Source organism: Bison bison, unplaced genomic scaffold, assembly GCF_000754665.1.
Source record: "Bison bison bison isolate TAMUID 2011002044 unplaced genomic scaffold, Bison_UMD1.0 scf7180017864370, whole genome shotgun sequence".
NCBI classification, from domain to species: Eukaryota; Metazoa; Chordata; class Mammalia; order Artiodactyla; family Bovidae; genus Bison; species Bison bison.
Window position 1 is genome coordinate 5,881,357 of NW_011494942.1, and position 11,165 is coordinate 5,892,521.

At 38.4% G+C, this 11,165-nt stretch overlaps 1 protein-coding gene across 1 annotated transcript in view; it reads left to right on the top strand.

Annotated features, from left to right (window-relative positions):
• Window positions 1-10,956, top strand: part of LOC105000199 (cGMP-inhibited 3',5'-cyclic phosphodiesterase A) — a 348,425-nt gene extending 337,469 nt beyond the window's left edge. The window contains exon 16 of the mRNA XM_010855927.1: window positions 6,972-10,956. Within this exon, the coding sequence (XP_010854229.1) occupies window positions 6,972-7,201 (230 nt within the window). The 3' untranslated portion in view covers window positions 7,202-10,956. The remainder of the gene's footprint in view (window positions 1-6,971) is intronic.
• The last annotated feature ends 209 nt before the right edge of the window (window positions 10,957-11,165 follow it).

Here is an 11,165-nt window from a genome sequence, read left to right on the forward strand (position 1 = left end):
ATTCTTTAGTGCTCAGCCTTCTTCACAATCCAACTCTCACATCCATACATGACCACTGAAAAAACCATAGCCTTGACTAAACGAACCTTTGTTAGCAAAGTAATGTCTCTGCTTTTGAATATGCTATCTAGGTTGGTCATAACTTTCCTTCCAAGGAGTAAGTGTCTTTTAATTTCATGGCTGCAGTCACCATCTGCAGTGATGAGATGGAGATGGAGCCCAGAAAAATAAAGTCTGACACTGTTTCCACTGTTTCCCCATCTATTTCCCATGAAGTGATGGGACCGGATGCCATGATCTTTGTTTTCTGAATGTTGAGCTTGAAGCCAACTTTTTCACTCTCCACTTTCACTTTCATCAAGAGGCTTTTGAGTTCCTCTTCACTTTCTGCCATAAGGGTGGTGTCATCTGCATATCTGAGGTTATTGATATTTCTCCCAGCAATCTTGATTCCAGCTTGTGTTTCTTCCAGTCCAGCGTTTCTCATGATGTACTCTGCATATAAGTTAAATAAACAGGGTGACAATATACAGCCTTGATGTACTTCTTTTCCTATTTGGAACCAGTCTGTTGTTCCATGTCCAGTTCTAACTGTTGCTTCCTGACCTGCATACAAATTTCTCAAGAGGCAGATCAGGTGGTCTGGTATTCCCATCTCTTTCAGAATTTTCCACAGTTTATTGTGATCCACACAGTCAAAGGCTTTGGCATAGTCAATAAAGCAGAAATAGATGTTTTTCTGGAGCTCTCTTGCTTTTTCCATGATCCAGCAGATGTTGGCAATTTGATCTCTGGTTCCTCTTCCTTTTCTAAAACCAGCTTGAACATCAGGAAGTTCACAGTTCACATATTGCTGAAGCCTGCCTTGGAGAATTTTGAGCATTACTTTACGAGCGTGTGAGATGAGTGCAATTGTGCGGTAGTTTGAGCATTCTTTGGCATTGCCTTTCTTTGGGATTGGAATGAAAACTGACCTTTTCCAGTCCTGTGGCCACTGCTGAGTTTTCCAAATTTGCTGGCATATTGAGTGCAGCACTTTCACAGCATTGTCTTTCAGAATTTGGAATAGCTCAACTGGAATTCTATCACCTCCACTAACTTTGTTCATAGTGATGCTTTCTAAGGCCCACTTGACTTCACATTCCAGGATGTCTGGCTCTAGGTCAGTGATCACACTATCGTGATTATCTGGGTCGTGAAGATCTTTTTTGTACGGTTCTTAGGTGTATTCTTGCCATCTCTTCTTAATATCTTCTGCTTCTGTTAGGTCCATACCATTTCTGTCCTTTATTGAGCCCATCTTTGCCTGAAATGTTCCTTTGGTATCTCTAATTTTCTTGAAGAGATCTCTAGTCTTTCCCATTCTGTTGTTTTCCTCTATTTCTTTGCATTGATCACTGAGGAAGGCTTTCTTATTTCTTCTTGCTGTTCTTTGGAACTCTGCATTCAGATGTTTATATCTTTCCTTTTCTCCTTTGCTTTTCACTTCTCTTCTTTTCACAGCTATTTGTAAGGCCTCCCCAGACAGCCATTTTGCTTTTTTGCATTTCTTTTCCATGGGGATGGTCTTGATCCCTGTCTCCTGTACAATGTCACGAACCTCATTCCATAGTTCTTCAGGCACTCTATCTATCAGATCTAGGCCCTTAAATCTATTTCTCACTTCCACTGTATAATCATAAGGGATTTGATTTAGGTCATACATGAATGGTCTAGTGGTTCTCCCTACTTTCTTCAATTTAAGTCTGAATTTGGCAATAAGGGGTTCATGGTCTGAGCCACAGTCAGCTCCCGGTCTTGTTTTTGCTGACTATATAGAGCTTCTCCATCTTTGGCTGCAAAGAATATAATCAATCTGATTTCGGTGTTGACCATCTGGTGATGTCCATGTACAGAGTCTTCTATTGTGATGTTGGAAGAGGGTGTTTGTTATGACCAGTGCATTTTCTTGGCAAAACTATATTAGTCTTTGCCCTGCTTCATTCTGTATTCCAAGGCCAAATTTGCCTGTTACTCCAGGTGTTTCTTGACTTCCTACTTTTGCATTCCAGTCCCCTATAATGAAAAGGACATCTTTTTTGGGTGTTAGTTCTAAAAGGTCTTGGAGGTCTTCATAGAGCCGGAGAGGGGCAAATTTGGTTTTAGGTCAGATTTTTGCTTAAGTTCTTACCTATATATTAATGTTGATACAGTATGAGAGGAAAACCAGATGTTGTTTTTCTTCATTATTCTATTCTCAAGTTAATTTTATTTTATTCCTCTGATGCTTATAAAAAGATTTCTATTAAAAATTCTGTGCTGACCTTGGCATTCAGAGTTAGGAGCCAAGATAGGATTCATGGATTATTTATTCATTTTCTCATTTAATAAACATGCATGATTTTTTTTTTTTTTCATTCAGAGAGCCAGGTAATTCGCTGTCTGACTAAGGGCTGGGCAGTTTTTCCACTGAATGTTATTGGAAAGTGTGGTCAGCTTAGCTACTGGAAAAGCTTTGTTCCCATGGGCCCTACCTGATTGCTATTTGAACTCAAATACATTGAAACAACACACACATAATCTATGCATCAAGAATTAAAGAACCTAGGTTATGAAATTCAACAGGCTCAACCCGTCAACATTGGCTTTAGCAACAAATGCTAAATATCCATTTTGTCTCTGTTCTGTAGAGTTGGGTGGCCATAGTGACTCCCAGATTCTAATGTGTTACTCTCCTGATATTCCCTTTTTTAATCATGCTCACTAAAGTGGGAATGAGAATTCTGTGGATTCTGTTTACTAGTGGCTTCTAAACATCAACTGGTCACCTTACGTTAAAATTTAAGACATCATCAACAATGATTTGATAAACATAGCTTTTGAAAAATTACCTTTGAAGTTTCCCATTATAGCCAAGAAAATGATAAATATTAAGCAGCGTTAGTGTTTAGTAAAATTTGGCCACATGGAATTCTAGAAATAGAGTTGGTGACCACCCAGTTCAGCTGCCTCATTTTACAAAATCTACACTGAGTCTCAGGAGTTTAACAGACATCCCAAGGTGTAGATGGTTTCTGCAGAACCAGAATGGAAACTCAGGTTTCCTCAGTTTTAACTCTATTATTACTGACTCTTAGTAATTTTAATTTCTGAATTCATAATGACTGAGATGGTTAACTTGATTTATCCTAAAATTTAGATTTCAGAAAAAAATAAATTAAATATGCACTGATAATTTCAGCAATCTTCCTAACTTGTGATCTCTCAGGAAATACAGAATAAAATGTTTCAATATAGTATCCTAGGGAAAGAAGGCTTTTTTCCCTACATCATAATTAAATCTGAAAGATTCCTACAGTGAACTAAGAGGTTTCTAATGAAGTACTAAGCTGCATTTAGAATTTGAGCAATGAAAGGACCTTTGTTCTCATTTCAAAAGGTTCCAGTGCTGAACAATTTGGCTCCCAATACAGGCATATTTTAGACCACCTGCGGACTCTAATCTACGCAAATTTATTTGGTACAAACTCCCTTCTACGTCACCTTATTCAGTTTAATTCCAGAGAGGTTTACTGCTAAGGTTGAGCAGCCTTAATAAGAGAACAGCTGCTCTCATGGGGGCTGCCCTGAAAGGAAAAAGAAAAAATGAGCTTTTGTTAGCTTCTTCCCTGTGAATTCACTGCCATGAATGTGTATACCTTTCAGACGGAATAGTCACCTTGAGCAGTAGAGTATGTCCTATGTCTGATTCAAGTCCATCCTTCGGCCAGTGATTCACCTATAAATGTCTTGACTCAAAGAATTAGGTTAAAAAGTATGTTAACATGTAAAGATTCTCAACAGTAACTGATCTGAACTTAACTGCAATAAAAACAATGTAGAAATAGACAAGGAGATAACTTTGGTAGAAGAGTAATTTTCAAGGTTTGCTCTTAAATATTAAATAGATGCATATATTTTATTGGCTTCTATAGAAAGAATTCAGATTGTTTTAAATTTTAGTTTATTTCCCTTGTTGAGAATCTTATAATTGAAGAAAGTGATATTATACTCCATGCGATCTGCCTGTACACATGCCTGTCACTTACCTGGAATGCTTACTCACCCAGTATATTTCATTCTCATAATTTACACATCCTTTGGGAAAAGTCGTATCTGTTCCCTCGCAGGTTGAGTACCTGATGTTGCCATACTTTGATGTGTCAGAGAGAAATTGTGCTGCATATTCTTAAAAATGACAAGGAAGACTTTCTTCAAGACTCTTGAATAGGGTCTTGAAGAAATAGGAAGTAGGAAAGAGACATTAGACTCAACTGATTGAAACAAAGGCAGGAGGGTTTTTACACACTGGGATGAGCTGGTGATAAAAGTACTAAAGGACCTTAGAGGGGAGTTGGTCAATGTGATTAGGCCACTTGTGTTTGTTAATTGATTCTTATTGAAGTTAGGCTCCTTCCCTCCCATGGAGATGTGGGGGAAGGGACCCTGTCTTCCTGAATAATTGCATTTCAAAGGATTGGCTCTCAGGTCCTTGAGAAAAATGTTTCTGGGTTGTCAAACTACTGAGGCTGGGAGATTTATCTACACTACATAGGAGCAGAGCAAGAAATTGCAGTTACAAGTTTTATAAAGTAGATGCTTTAAGGAAAAAGAGATCAGGGTCCTAGAGTCTGGTAGAAACCTGTCTAAAGTTTAATGAACATGAGGGAAACATTAAGGCTCTCTTGATCACTATGCTGCTGCTGCTGCTAAGTCGCGTCAGTTGTGTCCAACTCTGTGCGACCCCATAGACGGCAGCCCACCAAGCTCTCCCGTCCCTGGGATTCTCCAGGCAAGAACACTGGAGTGGGTTGTCATTTCCTTCTCCAATGCATGAAAGTGAAAAGTGAAAGTGAAGTCACTCAGTCGTGTCCGACTCTTAGCGACCGCATGGACTGCAGCCCACCAGGCTCCTCCGTCCATGGGATTTCCAGGCAAGAGTACTGGAGTGGGGTGCCATTGCCTTCTCCCTTGATCACTATAGGTCTATCATAAAACATAGCATGTGTATTTCAGTTTTGGTCTTCTGGGCCCTCCCTCCTATAGATGGTAAGCTCCTTCAAGGCAAACACTGAGACTCATTGGTTTTTATTTCTATAGCATCCAGAAAACTGCCATATCAGATCCTGTGTGTCATGCTCTGTTGCTAAGTCGTGTTCCACTCTTTGTGACCCCCGTGGACTGTAGCCCACCAGGCTCCTCTGTCCATGGGGTTTCCCAGGCAAGAATACTGGAGTGGGTTGCCATTTCCTTCTCCAGGGGATCTTCCTGACTCAGAGATCAAACTCACATCTCCTGCATTGCAAGTGGATTCTTTACCACTGAGCCACTAGGGAAGCCCTGCTTGTCAGTTAGCAGGTGGTAAATATAAGCTTATTCATATCATGAATAATATAATTAATATAGAAAATATTTTTTAATTCTTGCTTATGACTATGTGTATCCATTCCCCCTGTCATTCATTCAACTAATTTCCTTATGTGTCTCTATGGTTCAAAAAAAACTTAATTTAATATCCTTTTTCTGAACTGTTTTTATTTTTATTTTTATTTTTTTTAATTTTATTTTATTTTTAAACTTTACATAATTGTATTAGTTTTGCCAAATATCAAAACTGTTTTTTAAATTGATCTTAACATTTTATAAAGTACAAGAAAAAAATTTTTAATAAAATTGTTGAAAGAATTATCAACATTTCCACAAAAATTTTGGTTGATGGCATATCTCATAGCCATCTGCTTTGTTTGTTTGTTGTTACTATTTGTTTCTTTTTCCTTCCAGATTATACATGATAAATCATTACTGTTTCATTAAGTACCCTCAAATTGCCTTGCAGATCATCCTGGTAACTTGTATTGTTAACTGTTTAATATAGTCTCAAATCAGAATTTCCTGTGAACCACTTTTTCTTACCTTTATTATGTTTATCACTTTATTATGTCAGCACTTCACCATTTACTTGGTACTGTGGAAGAGAAACTAGAAAGAACATAATTCACTTAGTAAAACGTCTGTCCATGGAGAAGTTTACAGTCCAACATGAGAATCTTTGCCTAACTTCCAAATTCTCAGCCCGTGTCTAAAATGATCACTCAAAAGAAGGCACATTGTAATCTGGTTGCTTAGACAAGAACAGCTGCCTGCTTACGCTCTCTGCTTGGAGATTTGCCAGTCCCTGCATGTTCAACATATTCCCCAAATCTGCTTCTCACCTATTGTCTCCTTTCTCAGTTCATCTTGTCACTCACCTGTTCACATCAGAAAGCTCAGGGTTGTCTATGATTCCTCCCTTTTTTCCTCACAGTTGCCAAGTCCTGTTAATTATACCTCACAAATGTATCTCACATTTACCTATGCAACTTCATTTCCATTATCCTGATCCTAGTCCAAGCCACCATCATCATGAAGCATCCTCCCAGCTAGGTCATTTCCCTCTCTTCCTGCCACACTTTAAAGACTTTTTACAACTCAGTATAATTGTCCCTATTTGCTTACTCTCTATCTTACCATTGGAATCAAAGCTCACTGCTTAAGAGTTCGAAATTAATTTTTTTTTAGTCTACAGGAAGCATAACAGTACTATCAAAAGTGTCTTTTAAAAAAACTTTTATGAGTTGAATTGGTTGACAAAGCAAAGAACAATGTAACAAAAAATTACCCCAATAATCTAGGTGGAAATCTTGAGAGCCTGAATAGAGTGGGAGTAATAATTCCAAGATACAAACAGAACCTTGTATTGGATATTACCAGATGTCAAATACTGTTCACAGTACATCTCAAGGATACAGTAATGCTTCTTGCCATCTTCCTCTTACTTCCCCACTCTCAAAAATGATTATTATATACACATCAAGTGTATACATATCATTTGGTACTTAACTCCTATGAATAAGATGGAAAAACTGCCATGTACTTAACACACAAATAAGTAGTCTAATTTGGTGCTTTCTCAGGAAAGAAAATTTTCAAAAGGAGGAAAGTCTACTGTCAAATTACTCAGCACCTCCTGCAGAACCACAAGATGTGGAAGAAAGTCATTGAGGAGGAACAGCGGTTGGCGGGCATAGAGGACCAGTCCCCCCAGCAGCATCCCTCAGAACAGATCCAGGCCATCAGGGAAGAAGACGAAGAAAAGGGGAAGCAGAAAGGAGAGGAGACCCCAGCCCCAAAGCCAAACCAGTGACAATGGATAGGATGAGCTATGTTTCCAAACAGAGTTACTTGTCACACAGACTCTTTTCAAGCCAGCGCAATACTTAGACACAACACTGTAGAAATACAAGAAGATGGGCAAATGGCTACGGCATTTTGGGATTCTTCGCATTTTATGTGTTTATTTTTACAGTGAGGTACATGACTTAAAAAACTCTCGCTCAGAGAAGCTTTCACATTGTAACACCAGCTTCCAAGGATTTTTTTTTTTTTTAAAGGAAGAAGTATATATGTGTGTGTGTATATAAGCTGTCACGTAGATCCATGTAAAACATATTCACAGACACACATGCAAACACAGACACACTGAAAGCTGGGATTCCTGGCCCCACAATTTAGTAACATTCATATTAAGATATATAGTGGTCACTGTGATATAATAAATCATAAAGGAAAACAAATGAAGGAAAACAAATCACAAAGGAGATGGTGCGGCTTAGCCCAGAAGCAGTACAGCAAATGAAGTTATGACTAAGGAGCGTTTGCTCTTAGTCCTGAGGGATGAAAGCTCCAGAGCGTTGTTTGAATTCTGATACATCCTGCCAACATTGTATGCGTGTGTGTGAGAGAGAGACAGAAGTGATGCTCAGGTGTATGTACGTTTGTGTGCACTAAAGAGAGAATTGGCTTTGGTGGTTCACAGCATGGCTGCAGTAGACGACTCAGCACAGGTGAACAAACAGGATGAAGTGCACTCTGGAGTGTCTCCGCCTCTATCTGGCTTCAGTAGAAGCCCCTCTGCAGACGGAGGGAATTAGCAGGATGAGGGAGGGACAGGGCCACAGGTCTGGTTCTCCTGCCGTCACCAGCCTTAAGCCCGGAAGACCGAGGCATTTTCCAGTCTAGTCGCCGAATGAATGTATACGAGCTGTTTGTGAGTATGTCTGCCATTCACCTAAGATCAATTCGCCATGGAAGGGGATGGCATTCTTTACACAGAAACACCTCAGAAGGAGCTGGAGTCAGGTCTTTTCATCAGGTGAGAATTCTAAAAGGTAGCCAGAGAAGACCTGGGAAACGACTCTTCACTGGGCTCTCCCATGTCTTAATTTGCTGCAAAATGTGTGGTAGGAAAAGAAAGAAAGGAAGGCAAACAGAAACCCACTCTGGGATAGACGGTGAGAGATGAAGGGGAAAATTTTCAACCTAGGGTTTGGTATTTATTGACATAGTGAAAGCCTGATTCTTGGCGGCCGTTGAAGGTTGACTTTTAGTTGGCTAAAGTTGCACGGACAACCCTGTTGTATTCCATGAGGGGTGTGATGGGGTGGCTTGTATCTGCAGCCTGGCCCATTGTCATGTTTCTTTTGGCAGGGAGGACTCAAGAGGGATTTGGGGGATTGGGCCTATCATTGAAAGTCTTTTTTTTGTTTGTTTTTGGTTTGTTTATCTACACTTGTTTATGTTGTGAGCCAAACCTCTATTTAAAAAAGTTGATACTCACTTTCAATATTTTATTTCATATTATTATATATTTGTCATTAATAGTTATCTTGATGTAAATATAAAGATTTGTGTTTCTGTAGATAGTTAACTTTTTTTTTTTAAGGGAAAAGGGAAACATTTTTATAAAGTTCTATTTTAATCACCATTTTTATACATTGTAGCTATCTCCAAACCCAGTAAGAGTGATGGTTCATTTGCATGAGGTCTATGAACACCCACTCATCTACCTGTTCTAATTTAAATAATCATCTGATACAGTTATTTTATGCCAATTAAATGAGGATGCTGCAAACAACGTTTTTTCACTAGTAAGTAACTTCCAGTAACTCTTGGATCCGTGTCTCCCAAGCAAAAGACCGTCTTAATCCCGAATGTTTATAATCAGTGTCCCTTTCTTCCCAAGACTTTTTGCTCATAACTTTTCCTTTAGTACAGCACTATATTCAAGCCTGTTCATCATCTAAACAACCTTAGCTTCCAGTAAATCTAACTTGTAATTTCTACTTTTTATTTCCTCTGAAATCATAGAAAAGCGTGTTTACATTGAAATGCCTTTGTTTCTCATGAATGGATACTCTTCCCTTCTAAAACAATGATTATACAATAATCCATGGCATTCTTAAAGTAAAGCAAACATAGTACATTCAAAAATAAAGTTTCAAGGCAACTTTCCCAATAAGTAGGAAAATATGAAAATGATCAGATGCATGTAGGTTCTACCTAAATGAGATTTATTTTTTTTTAGTCAAAACCAGGTCTTCATTATTTAGGACTTACTGAGTATTTCCCCCTTGTCTTGCCTGTGTGTCCCTATGTTTGCAAAACTTACTGTGAGTCAAATACATTTCCCAAGCAAATTTAACTATTTTCCTTTCGTTGCAAATAACAGAAGGATTTAGAAAAGCACTTATATTCACATACCTCTTATATCTAATTACTTAACAAAGTTAATCTTTTCCCCTGCTCCAAATACCGTAAATATAAAAGTCAAGGGGAAAAAAAGGTGTTGAGCAAGTTGAATGGCAGCAAAATACTTCTAAATTCATAACCGTGTATTGGTGGTTTCATCAAAGCTCGGTAACCCCAGCTAGGAGCCAACCTGGCTGCCAGAGTAGACGTCTAAGCACGTGGCCTGATTTTCATTTTGTTTAAAGTACGTGAAATAATGATAGCTGAAGCAGTGAGAACCTCTTCATTCCAGAACTGTGCTCATTAGTCCAGGCAGATTAACCATTTGATCTTCCAAGATAAATTGCCCATGTGTTAAAGCTAAAAGTCAGTTCAAAAAAAGGAATGGAGATTCATCAAGTGTGTAACTTTCATACGACCCCTACCTACATCCCAAAGGATGCCGAGGGACATGAAAAGATACTTTCTGCTAGTGATGGTCTCCCTGTCCTTGGCGACAGCAATATTACAGTGTTCCCTTCCAGCTCCAAAGCTTACTTCCTGTGGTGCCATTGTATTTGTTGCAACTTACTACATTTTTATATGAGCCTAATTATAGGTGCCATTAGATAAACTCAGGTCTTACAAATGAAGGAACGTCCAGCCCTCTTACGGAAAAGGAGAATTGTATGGACAGCCATGAAGTTAATGGTAGGAAAAGTAGGAATTGGTTACCTTGATGCTTGTGGTCGCTCCCTGTTCAGTAAAAGACCAGGTATACTAAATATGTCACCAATATCATTTCCTGCATGCTGATAGAATGTCTTTCTGGTTATCAATCTAAGCCAACCCTGAGGATATATTGTTTCCTTGGTGAAAACACCACTTTAGCATATTTTTAAACTATAATTTGTTTTTGTAATTTACATAAGACCTGGTTTTGCTCTTAGTCGAAAATGAAGACAGTAGCTCTGTACAGGGATTTATCTATGTTGGTCTTCATCTGAGAAGTGAAGGAATTTCCTCATGTTATGTTTAAGAAAATATCTACTTTCTAAACACAAAAATCTCCATTATGTCTGTTCTGTTTTGATGGAATTCCTGAACAAATCCTAACCATTGCAGTCCCAGTAAAACTAAAGATAAGGCATTGTATGTCAAGTAGGCTTCATTGCACGTATGTATTGTCATTTCCTCACGCCCTTGCCTCTCTACAATTTGCAGTGTCCCGTGTCACCTTCCCAGAGAACTTTCATTGAAGGTAAAAGCTGTGCAAAAGGCATGAGACTCAGGCCTATTCTTTGTCTAAATGATGAAAAAAATATAAATTATTTTCTAAGTAATAAAGATATGAAAATTATCATTGTAAATAAAGTCTAAAGTTTGAAACAACTGCTTTTCAAATGTGAACTATTTGTGTTATGAACAACTGGCAAATGATGAGTTAAAAAAACATTTCTGCTTTAGGAGGTATTTTGGGTGCTTTCATGTTAGTATAGGGATCTCTACTGTCCTTGTCATTTACAAAATTTCTAAAATAATAGTGAAAGCCACAATAAGGGTCTTATAATCCTACTCTTCCATTCTAAGTCTGATTCCTG